Consider the following 16,604-nt stretch of genomic DNA (forward strand, 5'->3'; position numbering starts at 1 on the left):
ATATTGTAGTAGTAGTTTAAATGGCTGAATGCTAGAATGTTCAAGATGGTTAGAATGATAGTGCATGGGTCATTGATAGATAAACTGAAAACTCATTCTTGAATTTTCAGTTTGATTTAACAATTCTCGACATTTCTCTTTGTTTATTCACTTGGTTTTGTTTTCCTATGTTTATTTTATTTTTTTCAACTCTTCAGATTTGTCAAGCCCCTGATTGTGGGAAGTGTGTGGCATGTAAGGACATGGTGAAGTTTGGTGGGTCAGGGAAAGCCAAGCAAGCCTGCAGCCAGAGAAGGTATGTAAGCAAAATTTGGATGAGCTCCAGTGGGTCATGAGGAAAATATGGGAGTAAAAATATTGATATGCCTATGATTAACATCTTCTTGCCAAGTAATTCAAAATTCTACAAGAACACAATGCATTTGCATTTTAAACAAATGCTTCAAAAAAGATATCCTCAATTTTGTACCATGTTTCATTACGGTTACAGGAGCACAGCTGCAAATGTTACAACATGTACTGTAATCTGCATGCTTTAGTATTAAAAAGGCGAAATCAAAATAAATCTCAGATTTTGTCTGAGGAATATGTGCTGTGTTTAAATAAATGATAGAATTAGATATGAAACCTGTATTAATCCAACAGAGAGCTCCATGAGACGATCCAGACTTAGGGTGTATTCTCAGAAAAATAAAACGTTAACCCAAAGATTCCTATCTTGCTATGCAATCTCCCTTGCTGTCTTTCACACAGGTGTCCCAACATGGCAGTAAAGGAGGCAGATGAGAATGATCTGGATGATTTGGAAGACTCAGACAACAAGGAAAACATTGATGAGAGGAAATCTAAGAAAGGCAGAAAGTTGGGCTCACCTCTCAAAAAGAAGAAAAGGGTAAGGAATATACACATACTTTAAGTAGCTGATAACTAGACTTTCTGACCTCTACCCATGCCTTTGTAAGTTTTGTTATTGTTTTTTTTTTGTCATGTAAATAGAGTAAGTGACCATGCTAATGCTCTTTTTCTTGCAGTACGTAAGAGGCACTTCAGTACATTGTTCTTGTAAGAAGCAATAATACGGATTTGCAGTTCAGAAGGAACATGTTTAGTTCTGAGAAGAGTATGTGATATGGAGTGAGTAATTTTCTAATACATACCACCTTCCCCATCCCCAGGCAAAGGTGACATGGATTGGAGAGCCATCAGAAGTGACAGAGACCAGAGCGTACTACACAGCAGCAATGATTGGAGATGAAAGGGTAGGTTGCAGCGTTAATATCTATTGCATTCGGGACGACAGACAAACTATTAACCCTAACCAGTCGGCTTTTTTGGGTGTTCTGTGGCCGGGGAGGGGTTGATTCAACCCTCCCCCCCCCCCGAGATCTCAGCCGTCGATCGCGCAATCGCCATGAAATTTGGCACGTGCATTAACTGTGGCGTAATCTACCAAGCTATACAAAAAGAAATGGAAATTTTCGTCATAATAATCAATTATGCTAATATATGCATAAAATCATACATTTTGCTCTAAAAATCTGAAATTAAAGCTCCTAGAATCCTAATTTTTGGTGAAAACATTCCTTGTAGCATTCCTAACAATGTACTTGAAAAAAAAAAATTGGTATCGAAATCAATTTCTTATGTATTTTATTGTTTTAGGAATTTCTCTGTTTTTTGGACCTTTTGTTTTGTCATTTTTTTCCACAAATTTATGACAGGACCTATTTCGAGCATAATTGTGCTAAAATTGATTAGTTTCAGCCTATGAAAGTGAAAATAATTATATCTTTATGAATAAGAAGAGAAAACTCCATTTGCATAGACTTTATACACAAAATCACGTTTTTAAGCCATTTTCAGTCTGACAGGCATGTATAAAATGTTATGCAGTGTCGTAGCGGTATGCACAATTTTCGCGAAAATGGTATCAAAAGATGCGCGAGACTTGAAAGTAAAAAGTCGGTGAACGGCGCCGTCAAAAAATTTCGCGCGGAGGAGTAGTCGCGCAAAATGTCGGGGGGGGGGGTTGATTCAACCCCCTCCCGGCCTTTTTAGGGTTAAGGTTTATGTTGGGGTGTGTTCGAGCGCTCTCCTAAAGCAAACTGAACTATACTGTACCCGCAGCAGAGGAGTGCTGGAAGGCTCCTAAAGTCTACCATACTGAACTGAACCTAAGCAAAAGTGGACCACTTTCCAATGTGCTCCGAAAATGTTGAGAATACCAAAAGTCTGCATGTGAAAATGTGCGTAACATGCACATACGTACATCATAATGCAAAGAGTTCATTCTCTTCGTTATGGACATCTGTAAGTACTGTAATTTAAGCAAGCCAGGTGAATGACCCTCTTGCTACAAAATGCGTGACCCCCTCTACAAATAACTTATTAGGTACACTTTCTCAACAGAGCTCTCGGATGCTCCAGATCTGGCACAGGTGTTCTTGTGGTCTGGTACACACCACTTTCAGTAGCTTGAGTGAAAACAAACAGCTGTGAATTGCCTGTACATGTGCTGAGCTTGAGCATGAATGCAGTGCACACAAGCAGTGTACGAATCTATATGATGAAACAGACGACACGGTAGTGTGTTCACAAACTTGGACTGTTGGCATGCAGAATTCTTGATCCACTGTTCTTTTTCATAAATCGTAAAATTTCTTGCAGCTATCAGAAATGTTAAGATGGACCATATCTGATAATTTGATGGAATTTTGAAGGCAATTTCGGAAGAAAAGTAGGTAATTGTGTGATGCTGATCATAGGTTTGTTTTCACTCCAGTCACTTGTCTCATAAATGCCTGGATGTCCGACTGTATGAATACTGAAATGATCCGAATCCAATATGTAATATGGCCATATCCCTGAAGACAGAAAACAGCTGTAGGAACACAATGAATCTCTGGAAATTTATGCAGTTCAGAATAATTATCAATTTCAGCAGTGTCTAGTGACTCCTGTTATGAGCATTTTGATTTAGTTTGATTTTATCTCGGTGTTCAAGATGTTCTGGATGAATTCACAGTAGATAGATCCCAACCAGGGTCCAATTTTGATTGACGACTGACATATGCTCTGTGCTATGTAAAGATATTCTCTTTGACTGACAAAGCGGTAAGGCAATTTAGGGATAATCAACTCAAAAGCATTTTCATACTCGTACCTTTACTTTAGAAGAATAATCTCTCTGCAGTAATGATTCATATAATCTCAGCTGCTTTCAGCATTTGGATGAGGTAGATGGAAGACTTCGCTTTGAAGGAGGAGCCAGGGCTTTTGGTCTTTGTCTTATTTATATGTTGTTGTTTTTTTCATTATAGTGAGAGTAGCACTCGCACTTTTGTAAGAACTTTTCAACACTTTTTACACTGCATGGTACATCTTTTCTGGTGTCTGTCCCAATCTGCCAGGTTGAAAATGGTGACTGCGTTCACATCCATCCAGATGATCCGACCAAGCCTCTTTTCATTGCCAAGGTGGTCTACATGTGGGAGGAGAAGGAAGGGGAGATGATGTTCCACGCTCGCTGGTTTGTGTGAGTTAACCACAATCTTTTTGTTACCCCCTCCCCCCCACTCACTCACTCACACAAACACACACCCCATTATTATCACCCCAATCCTTGTGTTTGACATGATCTGTCAATATAATAAGCGTAAAACTCAGCTTTTGTGCAGTTAATGCTGATAACAGATCGAAACACTGCATCTTCTAATTCAATGAAAGCTGTTCTTGATGTGTTGGTAGGGTTCAAGAGTGTATTTTGAATGTCTAATCATTAAATATGGAAGTCAGAAACTGACTTTACTGTAGAAGGAGAAACATATTCTCAGAAGTTGAGAGCAAGAGGCTTCTCTGTAAATTTTCTAGATCTTTTGTTTAATGAGAGTATACCGAAAATTGTTCATTTTTTTTGGTCTTCTATTTATATTTGGGGACAGCCAGGACTGCAAGCCTATAGCCCGTGTCATGAAGGATTTGTGTTTACAAATCATGACTTTGGTTACTCCCCAGATATGGTTCTGAGACTGTGCTTGGGGAGACGTCTGACCACCTGGAGGTCTTCCTTGTTGACGAGTGCCAAGACACGTACCTCGCCTCTGTCAATTCAAAGTGCACTGTCATCTACAAAGCGCCCTCGCCCGACTGGCACATGCTTGGTGGCATCGATGACCCGGAGTCGGACCGCGTGGTCAAGGAGGATGATGGAAAGACGTTCTTCTACCAGAAATGGTATGATCCCGATCTGGCTCGCTTTGAGGACGAGGAGGTGCTGGAACGGCCGGACTCTATTCCACCGCATCGTTTCTGCAAATGTTGCCTGAAGCTAGAAAAGATAGAAAAGGTTTGTGGGTCAACAGTAGCTTGAACTTTTGTGTGTCCCTGCTCATAGCTTTTACCTGCCATTAGCTATTTTCTGTGATTTGATTTTTTTTTCAGGTGATTTTTTTTTTCAGGTGCATTTCGCGCAACCAGAAACTAGCACGAAAATAAAAGCACATGAACATTTTTGCATGCCATATGTTCCAGTACTTACTGCCTTGACTCCGCGGAATTAAAAACACGCGAAACTCTTCTTACTGGGCTCAGCGCGAAAAATTAGTAGCGCGAAAATATCAATTTTTACAGTATAATCAAAACATCTGTGGCAGGCAGGACATGTCAGCTAGTTTTCCAGCTGGTAAATATACTGCAATGAGGGATAATAAAACAAAGTTATTAAACATAAATGATATGGTGACTGAAACACCAGCTTCACTGTATCCATGCCAGAGGACTTGTCACTCTGTGCAGACAGGTCACCTTCCCATTAAGGCCACAGGTATGCTTCTATTTAAGTGGCCGTCTTATACAGATTTGACTGTATTTTCACTGTAAGAGAGTAATTACGTATTCTTTTTTGCAATCAGGATGAAACTCCAAGACCAGGCACGAAGGCAGAAGTGCAAGACTCAAAGACACTGTACAGGTAAAGGATCACACCAAAGTTTTGTGTTTCGTAGAGTCTGCCATCTTTGAAACCTCTGTGTACCATCATCAAATGACAGAACAAGCATGCAAGCAAAGCTGCCAAGTCCCCCTGATTCTCTGGGAACCTCTTGATAAAATGACATATATTTTCTTCATATCTCAATAGGAGAATATGAAAATATTTCTGATTGAATTATTTTTGCCTGTTGATGTTCATTTAAAACCCAAGTATATCCCAGAATTCTCTTTGGAATTCCCCTGATGTTTTGATGTGTGAATATTGATAACCCTTATGCAGGTAGCTAGTGAATTGCCATGTAAATGTGTGGGTACCAGTTGGTCAAATAGCCTCTGTCTCCTAATGTGTATAGGAATGATGTGGGATTGTGTGTTGGTATTTTTCACATTTTATGTTTGTTTAGTTTCATTGTCAAGTGAAGTAATTTGTGTGGAGGTGCAGCCTCATATGGATATGACCACAGACCATCTGCAGGGTCCTGGTTCAAACCCATTGGTAGCAGCATTTGTGCCAAAATGCCAAAGTCCTTTTTAAGGGGCTTGGAGTACTTGGCTCCTTGCTCAATTGAGAATTAAGTGTTGACTGCAGCTTAAGTTGAGATCAACTATTTTGTATTACATCTCATTAAGAGTGTGATTCCAGGACTTCGTTGTTTAATTTGTAGACAGTGGAGAGAGTTTGTTGATAAACTAAAGAGATGTTGAAACCTGCCCTGACAATGTCTAACATGTAGAAGCTATGTTCACACCAATCATGTCATCAAAGCTCTGTCAAACTAGAGGGTAAAAAAAAAGATTATAGCCAAAAAGAGAGACAATCAATGACAGAGGTTAACAAGTGTCCTCAAAGCAGAAAAAAGATGAATACATGGTGGTTTAGAGAATATCGGATAAAGACCAAAAAACAGCGGTTCTTAACAGTTCCCAGCAAACCATTCTCACTGAAACTTGACCTCAGCCTTTTCATGTGCTCTTTGCAGTACCTGTCACTTCAAAGGAGTGGAATACCAAATAGGAGATGGTGTTTACCTCCTACCAGAGGCCTACTCCTTCAACATCAAGCAGAAGGCTCCACCCAAGAAATCTGTCTCCAAAAAAGATCTGGTAAGTCTTTGCAAGAGCCATTTCTGTGTGATCATAGTATTCCTCCCCATCTTGTGTAACTCAGTGTCATTCTATAATGGATTGGCCATCAGTTTATTGTGTGGTTTTATTCCTGTCTTGATTTGTTTAATGTCATGTTGTGTTCTGTTGTGAGGTAGGTGTGTTTGCAGATTCTGTTGTCTTTACACACTGAAAAACTGAATGAGCTTCTGGATGAATTCAGTGGGAGGGATTCTAATGGATGGGTCTGTCATAGAATTTTGCTAATGCTAATAGTCAACCATTTTAGACCATGTTAGACCATTTTAATGCATTGCTTCTTATATTTTCCACTTGAAGTAAGATAGATAGAGGGACAGTTATCCTCCTTGGGGTCAAAGGGTTAATCCTTCCATCTCTGTCTCTTCAAGGATGAGGATCTGTACCCTGAAAACTACCGCAAGAGCTCAGAGTATGTGAAGGGCAGCAACCTGGAGTGCCCGGAGCCCTTCCGGATCGGTCAGATCACATCCATCTACACCACCAAGTCAAACTCGGTGGTCAAGCTCAGGGTCAATAAGATGTACAGACCAGAGGACACTCACAAAGGGCGTGGCGCTGCTCATCAGTCTGATCTCAATGTCCTTTACTGGAGTGAAGAAGGTTAGCTCTTCCAACTTGATATGTCTGTTTGTTTTTGCCATACTTGAAGTCTTCAATCTTTTTTGTTCAAACTTCAAAACTCATCACTTTCTTAACCTGTAAACCATGCTGTGCTTTTTTTGTTTTCATGTCTTTTTTTTTTTAAATAGGTTCTAGTCAGTCTGACTTGCAGTTTACAAATACCTCCCCATTGACATAACTCAGTAATATGACTTAATCATGAAAGATCAAATATTAAAGTTAATTCAACAAAACAACTTGCTGCAATAAAAGTTCAGAATTTAAAGATTAAGTATTTTGTCCTTTTGATAGTTTGCACTATTTCCCACAATCATAAAAGTACATATGTAGGTAATGTGTCAACAACTGACATTTTGACAATCTGAATCATGAATGATTTAGGTTTTGGAAAGTCTAATGCTTATTAAGGTATGTAGAATACTGTATGTCAACTTAAACTGTGCATGGGTAAGAAATTGTCATGTTTGCTACTTCTCTTTAACCTTTTTTGATGTGTCTAGATGCTGTGGTGGAGCTAGCCTGTGTTCAAGGAAAATGTTCTGTTGTCTATGCTGAAGACCTGAATGAGAGTGTGGAGGAATACAGTATGGGTGGTGCCCACAGGTTTTACTTCAGAGAGGTGAGAGATCCTTCCCCTCGTAGAATGACAGTGGTGACAGAAGCCTAGTGGTTGATATTCTTGACACAAAGCTACCAGTTGTGATATAATATGCTCATTTCACATGTGTGTATTTATGATGTTGCCTGTGTTTGCTGTGTACTTGGTATATATCACAGTGCTTTTATTTTTTGCAAGTCAACTAATACGTGTGAAAAGAAGAACTCCTGTAATAAAATATTGCCTTCCAATACAAATAGGTTGTTTATTTTCTCCAAGATGGGAAATTGCTAATTTTAATTTTGAAAATTAATAGTATTTCTGTGTCATTCCTTCAATGAGGGTCAGGCTTGCAAATTCTGCCACTTTTAAAATTGTCTTTACTAACGTGTACTTCATGAAATTCATGGCGTATACAGCAGCTATGTTTATTTATGGCTAACCGTATGCTATGAGTTTTGTAGATCATCGTGTTTGTTTGCACTTTAATCCTATAAAGGGAAGAAAAATATGAAGTAAAGAGCATAGAAATATTATGCACCATAAATCTGCACGCTGTGCTGTAGCCATTTCAGTTACTATTTCATTCGGAATGAAATGATCTATTCATGAAGACATGTTGGGATGCTGAAATAATTATTGTGTAGTTTAAGATGTTTCTTTCAATGTTTCCCCTCCTCTCCTCTCCCATAGGCCTATGACAGTGAGAGGAAGATGTTTGAAGATCCACCTAGTAAGGCACGAAACACAAAGATGAAGGGGAAGGTATGTTTCACACGTCCTTGCATTCAATTTGTAGTTATGTAATCTTTGTCTCTATCTCCTGATTTTATTTTCATGGAAGGAGATCCAGATTTGAAAAAAAAAAAAAGAAAAAGAAAAAAGAGGACCTAAATGCCTGTACGACTCAATCATAATTTTGATTCTGACTGAAGAACCAGTAAATGTTCATCAGCCAGTACAACGATCAATATTTCAGTCAACATTTCAAACACATACAAACACAAGTCTATAGCCTTGGCCAGCTTTGAAGACACCTATTGGCCTTTGTCAGACTCACTTGCTATTAACACGAAAGTTCTTACTGTACCTTTCCAGGCTTTTTATGCTGGGAAAGTATAAATGGAAAGAAAATATATCATGTCCGTTTACTGAAAGAAAATTTTGAAAGTTTTTGCTGCACAGTAAATTACATTGAATCACATTAGATTCCATCAGAATTGTTAAATTGTCTGATCGTTATTCACTTCCTCTACTATGATTCCTTGCCCAACAGTGCCAAGCTTCCAAAGTACAATGTAGCAGCATGGCAATGGATGCCTTCATGTGTTCATATGTTACATGTGTCATTCTTTGTCTGTTTCATCCAGGGCAAGGGGAAAGGAAAAGGCAAAGGAAAAGGGAAGTCTAGCAGCGAGAAGGCAGAGGAGAAACCTTCTGAGGACGTCTCCTTCAACAAGTTGCGCTGTCTTGACGTCTTTGCCGGCTGTGGAGGTATGTGTGATGTCGGGATGCATGCCTAACAACTGTAATATCTAGGGTGTCTAATCATCTCTCGTACCACATTATCAACAGTTATATCCCTTTCTCTCTTTGCCCAGGCTCATTTTTCTATTTTTGTTGGATGACTGTTATGTGCAACATACATCAGTTAGGGATAAAGAAATGAGTGGGGTTCTCTCTGTGGCATATGACCTGTGTGAATCTTTGGCTATCTTCCCTGAGTGGACAATGTAATACTGGTTGTAGTTTTTACCCCTGTAGATAAGTGATTGCTATTACAGTGAGTGTAAGTGAAAGTATTACCAGTAAATGCAGTGTGACCTTGTGCTGGAAAAGTAACCAGAATACTGCACACTTGAAGAAATAGGATATCTTGTCTGTAACATTGCAACAACATGTTTTGTTTATTGCATATTTGGACAATAGCATCTTTGTTTTGATAGAAGAAACACACAAGTACTTCACTTGTTTTTAATGTCAGGTTATTCCAAAGGCTTGGTTCAATCCTGGGTAAATAGATTGTAAACTCATGATTTTAGTAGTCCCCCTTGAAATGATATTCACACCTCTCTTCCTCTGCAAACTCCTTTACCTCTTGTCCTGTAGGTCTGTCAGAAGGTTTTCACCAGGCTGGTATCTGTGAGAGCAGCTGGGCCATCGAGAAGGAGGAGCCCGCGGCGCAGGCCTTCCGACTCAACAATCCAGGCTCCATCGTCTTCAGTGACGACTGCAACGAACTTCTACGTCTAGTCATGCAGGTGTGGGTTAGATCAGAACATTCCTGCCAGCTCGTAACACGCCATCCAGATCATGAGGGAGTAATTCCCAGTTGGAAATAAGAATTATGTGACCTTAAAGTCATAATTTCTGTGAACAGCTATTTATGTTCAGAGTATGGGAGATGTCTGATTTTTTCCCCATGTATTCATATTTATTTCTGTTTGGGTAGGATGCTATATTAGGAGGTATACATTTATCGTTCGGGAGATCAGAACTTTAAGCAGTAGTTGGTACTTAAAGCAGTAGCTCGTACATTGAACCTCACCTAAGTCAACCTCACACAGGTTGAAAAATTGGCTAAGTGGAAGAGAAATTTTACCATTGATGGATATGAATATGTGCTAATTCTTTTGTATAAAGTAACATTTCACAGAAGTCAAAAGTTTTTCTCTGATCCCATTGGATTCAACTTGCATTGGCCCTGATTATGAAAACTTTTTTTTTTTTGTGATCTTGATATCCAGGGTGAGAAGACGAATGCTACTGGCCAGAAGCTACCTCAGAAGGGAGATGTTGAGCTGCTGTGTGGAGGACCGCCATGCCAAGGGTTCAGCGGGATGAACCGCTTCAACTCCAGAGAATATTCCAAGTTCAAGGTGAGCTCAACAACTCATTTTTCGCGAAAAGTCTGACCTAGCAACAGCCTGGAAGACTTCTCTACATGGTGAACTAATCAGTCATTGTGAAAAGTGATCAATTTTCTTCCAACACTCTGCAGAATGGACTAGACATAAATATCGACAGACTCTTTCATGTTGATCACAAGGGTGAATGAAAAAAATTGAACTTGAACTGTGCCCATGATTATTTAATACCAGTCCCTTGTGTGTGCAACTTGTTCACAAGACCTGTTCTACAGGATACAGACTGTTAACCAGACTATCTGGTTGTCCTGCAAACATTAGATAATCATTTGTTGTTGTTGTTGTTGTTTTGTCAAAAACTAATGACAGGATTTACAATCACCTGTCTTTTATTGTTTAATGGAATGTTAGGGTAATTGACTAGATTCCCAGTATGAAAGTTGTCTTTTCCATTTCTACTCTTAAGATGAACATTCGCTGTTTCTTCCACCTTTCCAGAATTCACTGATTTCGTCATACCTGAGCTACTGTGACTACTACCGACCACGATTCTTCCTCCTGGAGAACGTTCGTAATTTTGTGTCGTACAAGAAGAACATGGTGCTGAAGCTTGCACTGAGATGTCTCATCAGAATGGGTTATCAGGTTTGAAATCAGGTTTTGTTTTGTTTTTTTAGTCTGAGTCATAAACTTGTCACTGCTTGTACCATTTACTCACTATACCAGTTGATAGTCTTCTTCTTTATCGGTGGTAGGAAAAGGCTGTCATAATCACACGCATGTGGTGCATTTTGTAAATGCAGCTAGATAAAGACAACTGAAAGTACCATATATACGTATTTATACCCTCACAAGTTTTCATGTATGTTATATATGAAACTCAGAAAATTGTTGTTTTTAGCTAATACAAGAAAATGCATGTTCCCATTCCAAGATATATCAGTGTTAACAACATTTGGTTTTTAAGACAAGTTTCATTTTTATACTGCTGAAATATGAGATGTTTGTCATTTTTGTACATGAAATTATGTGGAATTAAGAAATTATGAGAGCATGATATCATCAACTTGCTGATTTTAATATTCAAAAGAACTGGTCAAGAAATGTCTTCCAAAAATATGTGAAATTTCAAAATGTCATATTTTCCTTATTTCTTATCTGATTTTTGTATCATTCTGTAAGGAATATTTTTCTCTTTGTTTTGAACTTTTTTGGGGGTGGATTTCCTCTTTAAGTCATGGACAAGTGACATGACCTTCTGTTTTTTACCATAGTCACTTTCATCATGTCTCTCTCTTTTATCACTATTTTTGTTTTGGGGGTTTAGTGCACCTTTGGCATTCTTCAAGCTGGCCAGTACGGAGTACCCCAGACTCGTCGTAGAGCTATCATCCTAGCTGCGGCTCCAGGCGAGAAGCTTCCAAAGTACCCAGAGCCCCTGCATGTGTTCGCACCAAGGGCCTGTCAGCTGAGCGTCATGATCGGCGATCGCAAGATCGAGTCCAACAACCTTTGGTCCCAGTCTGCACCCTTCCGTACCATCACCGTCCGGGATGCCATGTCCGACCTCCCGTCCATCAGTAACGGCGCCAACAAACTGGAGATCTCGTACGACGGCGAGCCGCAGTCTGCTTTCCAACGCTCGGTGAGACAGAGGTTCAGTAACTCAGCAATGTAGATCAGTCCTCTTTTATCACCAGTGCCACGTATATGTATTTACAGATTTACCTAATCTGTACACCACCTGTTCATGCGAACTCATTAAATATTTAGTTTATGTTATACACTGGCAGAAAAGTAGTGGCTACTATGACATATATACACTGGACAGCAAAAGAAAGTACCCACTTCTGTCGAAAGGCTGCACACAAAAATTCACCCCCTAGAAATATACAATTTTTGTACAGAGGTGTGATACAATGCCCCTTTACTTATCACATGCACATAAGCAAGTGAATGTCTTCATAACAAAGAAGAACTTGACATGCACAGCATCTTGGTCATTGAATCAAAAGTCCCACACAATAGCACTTTCCACCATGCAAAAATGGCCACTGAATGGATAACATTTTTAAACAGCCAATATGTCAAAGTGAACACCTGTTTTGTCAATATTATGTTAATGAGTGTTTTCTGTATTTAGGGATGCTATCCTTCCTGATTATGCTTATTCTCAGAATAAAATCAGTTAGCTCTTTGGACTGGACATTACTTTACTCTGGTCTAAGCGAGCTTCCATCAGGAAAATTATGCCACATCTTGTAAGGCTTGTAAGGCTCATTCTGTTGCATTTTGTGACTTTTGATTCAGTGACCAAGATGCTGTGCATGCCATTTTTTTCTTTGTAATAAAGATAATCACTTGCTATTGGGTATGTGATTACTAATGGATATTGCAGCATACCTGTGTACAAAAATTGTTTATTTCTAGGTGGTGAATTTTTGTGTGCAGCCTTTGACAGAAGTGGGTACTTTCTTTTGCTGTCCAGTGTAGATGTGAAATGTTTCCTTGCATCATTCTAGCTTGTTTGGTTTGTGATAATCAGTCATTGAGGTAATCTATGTCTAATTACAAATCAAATCATGAAGCTTGGACAAAAGTTGTGATTGAACTTCCAGATATCAGATTTGCTCTTATATGACAAAAATGTTACCATTTGCCTTGCAAATTCCTGAACGCCAAAACTGGTACCTGTACTTATCTGTTTTACTTAAGCTTGGGATGATTTAGTTCTCTCTATGTTTTCCTGAGTCTGTTGTTTGTTAGTAGTATAAAGAGGATGCATGGGTTTCTCGAAATAAGGAAATGAGTACCTCTGAATTATATTTTGGTCGACAAAAGATTTGCTGAAAAACATGTGCCGACCCACCTGTCTTAGATCCGAGGTAACCAGTACCAGCCAATCTTGAGGGACCACATCTGCAAGGACATGAGCGCCCTTGTCGCTGCTCGCATGAAGCACATCCCGCTGGCACCGGGATCAGATTGGCGTGACCTTCCCAACATTCCAGTGACACTTCGCGATGGCACCATCTGCAGAAAACTGTGAGTATTCAATAGTCAGTGATTTTCTGTGTCTTGCTCAAATACCCAGTAAAGGCAACTGCCCTTAGACAACTTCCCTTTATACAGTATCCACAGGGATATCAGAGAAGGGAAAAGATGCATGTCTTGAACAGTATCTTATTGATAGTCTTTGAAATATTAGTGTCATTATGGTGTCAATGATTCTAGATCATAAAATTTCCCTAACTTTTGGATGAAATGAATGGAGATTCCACTGGCATATCCAGCAAAGAATAAAAAACGACCCTTCGTGATATATCTGGCAAAGAAGTTGACTTTTCTTGAAATATATGAATGTTGAAGAGATTACAGTTAGACTGCAGCCCCCCCCCCCCAAAAAAAAAAGATGCAATGAATTCTCATCATGCAAGAATATCTTTGTAATTATTTGAAGGCGATACACCCACCGTGACAAGAAGAGCGGCAAATCTTCGACTGGTGCCCTGAGGGGTGTGTGTTCCTGTGCTGAGGGAGATGCATGCGACCCATCGGATCGCCAGTTCAACACCCTGATTCCATGGTGCCTGCCCCATACAGGGAACCGCCACAACAACTGGGCAGGGCTGTACGGGAGACTGGAGTGGAATGGCTTCTTCAGCACCACGGTAACCAACCCTGAGCCAATGGGGAAACAGGTGAGGAAGGCACTTCAGGTGTTGAAAAGAAGAATATAGTAAGGCGAAGTTAAGAATTTACTCTGAGGCAGAAAAATCTGATGACTTTGAGGAATGTGTCCATTCCTGTTGATGTCATGCATGTGACAGGACAACTTCCACTCTTTTCTTTGTATGTAAAGACCTTAAGAAAATGAATCAGATAGAGTAAGAGCATTCTGTCATACAGTGAAAGACTTACCATGTGTATAATATCTATTTTTAATCATCTACAATGTACGTGTAAAGCACAAATGAACCTCTGGTGAAAAGGATTAATCAATAGATGGTGACTTTCAAACATTGATGCCTGTCATATTTGACGGTTTTAGTGTAATTATGCTTCAGATTGAAATTGATATTTTCAAATGTTTCAAGTGAGAAGAAATGCCTAATTTTGTCTGCATAGAATTGCTTGCAGTGTACAAAGTCAGCAAAGACATGTAACTAGCTGTATGATAACATTTAAATAAAGATAATTGTCTGTATTTCCTTGACCTGACTGAAGAGCAAACTTGTTTACCTATTTTGTTCCTGCTGAATTTTTATAGGGGCGAGTTCTGCACCCGGAGCAGCACCGTGTGGTCAGTGTTCGAGAGTGTGCCAGGTCCCAGGGGTTCCCAGACACCTACCGCTTCTTTGGCACCATCCTGGACAAGCACAGACAGGTGAGCAAGCAGTGCTGGCCTAAATAGAGGGAACTAACATCTTTATCAGTGTATAGGACATAATTTTGTGTATCATCTAACCCTGCATGATTGATTCATAGTGCAGTCACTGCATGAGACACTGCTCTTGTGTGTAGGGATTTGAGGGTTCAGAGTTTAATCTGATTGCAGTCTTTTTTTTTACTCTACGCAGAGCCCACTTTTCAGACTTTTTTTTTCAGTTCAAATGCATTCAAGTGTTTGCAGTTTAATGCCCTTCAGATGTTTTTTCATAAGTTTCTGATTTTTGTCGAGCCCACCGGAGGTGTGGGGAGACTAAGGGATTGCCTGCGGCGTCCGTCGTCCGTCCGTCCGTCGTCTGTCCGTAACGCTACAAAAACTTGAATAACTCTCTACTGAGGATTTCAATTTCAATCAAACTTGGAAGTAAGAGTGGTTATACAAAGTTACACATTTTACCAAACATGAAGGGCACCTCAAGGTCAAAGGTCACAGGCAGAGGTCAATGAACTTTAGGGCCCAATGTTAAGTTTTAGGGCGTGTTTCGTTTATGGCTCGTAACTTTTGATGTATCTGTCTGTTTGTGACCAAATTTAGATGGTAGATGTCCCTTGGGAAGTTGAAGGTCATCACAAGGTCAAAGGTCACAGACGGGTCAACGAACTTTTAGGGCCCAATGTTATGTTTTTATGGCACGTTTTGATTATGGCTCATAACTTTTGATCCCTTTGTCCGTTTGTGACCAAACTTGGATGGTAGATGTCCCTTGGGGAGGTGAAGGTCATCACAAGTTCAAAGGTCACATACAAGGGTCAACGAACTTTTAGGGCCCAATGTTAAGTTTTTATGGTGCGTTTTGATTATGGCTCATAACTTTTGATCCCTTTGTCCGTTTGTGACCAAACTTGGATGGTAGATGTCCCTTGGGGAAGTGAAGGTCATCACAAGGTCAAAGGTCACAGAAAGGGGTCAACAAATTTTTATGGCGCGTTTCGATTATGGCTCATAACTTTTTATCCTTTTGTCCGTTTGTGACCAAACTTGGATGGTAAATGTCCCTTGGGGAGTTGAAGGTCACCACAAGGTCAAAGGTCATTGGCGGGTCAATGAACTTCTGGGAGTTAGAAAAATATTAATTTCTTGTACGCGAATGGGAGAGACACAATTTGGCACTTGCCTTGTTAAAACTTTGTCATAACTGGTTTCTCACTATACATAAGACCATGTTGTGATTAGGCTCCATTGTACTCTTAATTTTGGTAAAATAAATGACTGTGTTTTGTGATGGTCTCCTGTGGATACTGTCGTGCTCCTTGATTTTAATGTGACAACCTGAAATGATTTTCTGGTGAAGCAGTTTCACCATGCATTCAAAGGGTAACATGCTTTTCATGGTGTTATTGTTCATTTTGGAAATATTCTGCAAACTTTCCTCTGTCTCCAACTTTATGTCTTCTTCATGTATTTGTGCTCTTAACGGAATTTTTGATCTATATAGTCCATTTGTGCCTCAGACTGTCTTTAATGCCAATTTTTCCATGGTCTTTCACCAGGTTGGCAATGCTGTGCCACCCCCGATGGCTGCCGCCATTGGACAGGAGATCAAGATTTGTCTGCAGGAGAAGACCAGGAGGGAGCAGAAAGTGAAACTGGAGACTTTGAAGGAGGAAAATGGGGACTGCATGGATTGACTTACCTTCTCACACTGCGGAGTGTAGCCTCCACCTTAATCCTCTCAGTACTTGTGATTTAAAGTGTTGTTAGGATTGTCTGAGGTTGGTCTCGAGTGGAGGAGGAGTAGATGTAATAAATGGATTCTCATGCTCAGACTTTTGTGGCGGGGGGGGGGGGGGGGAGTGGGGGGGAGTGGCTGTAAAAAGTCTGACAACCAATTTTAAAACTTATATTAAAACAAAAGATGACTGTGGTTTCTATACCTACTACTCTCTTGATGGTTTTTCTCACCTCAAAACTTTTGTATGTTTGAAAGTTGTGC

General features: G+C 39.8%; 1 protein-coding gene across 1 annotated transcript in view; it reads left to right on the top strand.

Annotated features, from left to right (window-relative positions):
- LOC139733184 (DNA (cytosine-5)-methyltransferase PliMCI-like) overlaps positions 1–16,299 on the top strand; it is a 32,237-nt gene extending 15,938 nt beyond the window's left edge. Inside the window, exons 14-32 of the mRNA XM_071644030.1 lie at positions 198–295; positions 754–892; positions 1,176–1,259; positions 3,411–3,535; positions 4,015–4,345; positions 4,911–4,969; positions 5,970–6,093; positions 6,504–6,735; positions 7,257–7,375; positions 8,048–8,119; positions 8,725–8,848; positions 9,464–9,615; positions 10,102–10,233; positions 10,720–10,866; positions 11,549–11,866; positions 13,100–13,266; positions 13,682–13,922; positions 14,492–14,608; positions 16,162–16,299. Coding sequence (XP_071500131.1) covers positions 198–295; positions 754–892; positions 1,176–1,259; positions 3,411–3,535; positions 4,015–4,345; positions 4,911–4,969; positions 5,970–6,093; positions 6,504–6,735; positions 7,257–7,375; positions 8,048–8,119; positions 8,725–8,848; positions 9,464–9,615; positions 10,102–10,233; positions 10,720–10,866; positions 11,549–11,866; positions 13,100–13,266; positions 13,682–13,922; positions 14,492–14,608; positions 16,162–16,299 — 2,919 coding nt within the window. The remainder of the gene's footprint in view (positions 1–197; positions 296–753; positions 893–1,175; positions 1,260–3,410; positions 3,536–4,014; positions 4,346–4,910; positions 4,970–5,969; positions 6,094–6,503; positions 6,736–7,256; positions 7,376–8,047; positions 8,120–8,724; positions 8,849–9,463; positions 9,616–10,101; positions 10,234–10,719; positions 10,867–11,548; positions 11,867–13,099; positions 13,267–13,681; positions 13,923–14,491; positions 14,609–16,161) is intronic.
- The last annotated feature ends 305 nt before the right edge of the window (positions 16,300–16,604 follow it).

Source organism: Diadema antillarum, unplaced genomic scaffold (genome assembly GCF_040938485.1).
Source record: "Diadema antillarum isolate AM-2024a unplaced genomic scaffold, OU_Dant_1.0 scf00000024, whole genome shotgun sequence".
Classification (NCBI taxonomy): domain Eukaryota; kingdom Metazoa; phylum Echinodermata; class Echinoidea; order Diadematoida; family Diadematidae; genus Diadema; species Diadema antillarum.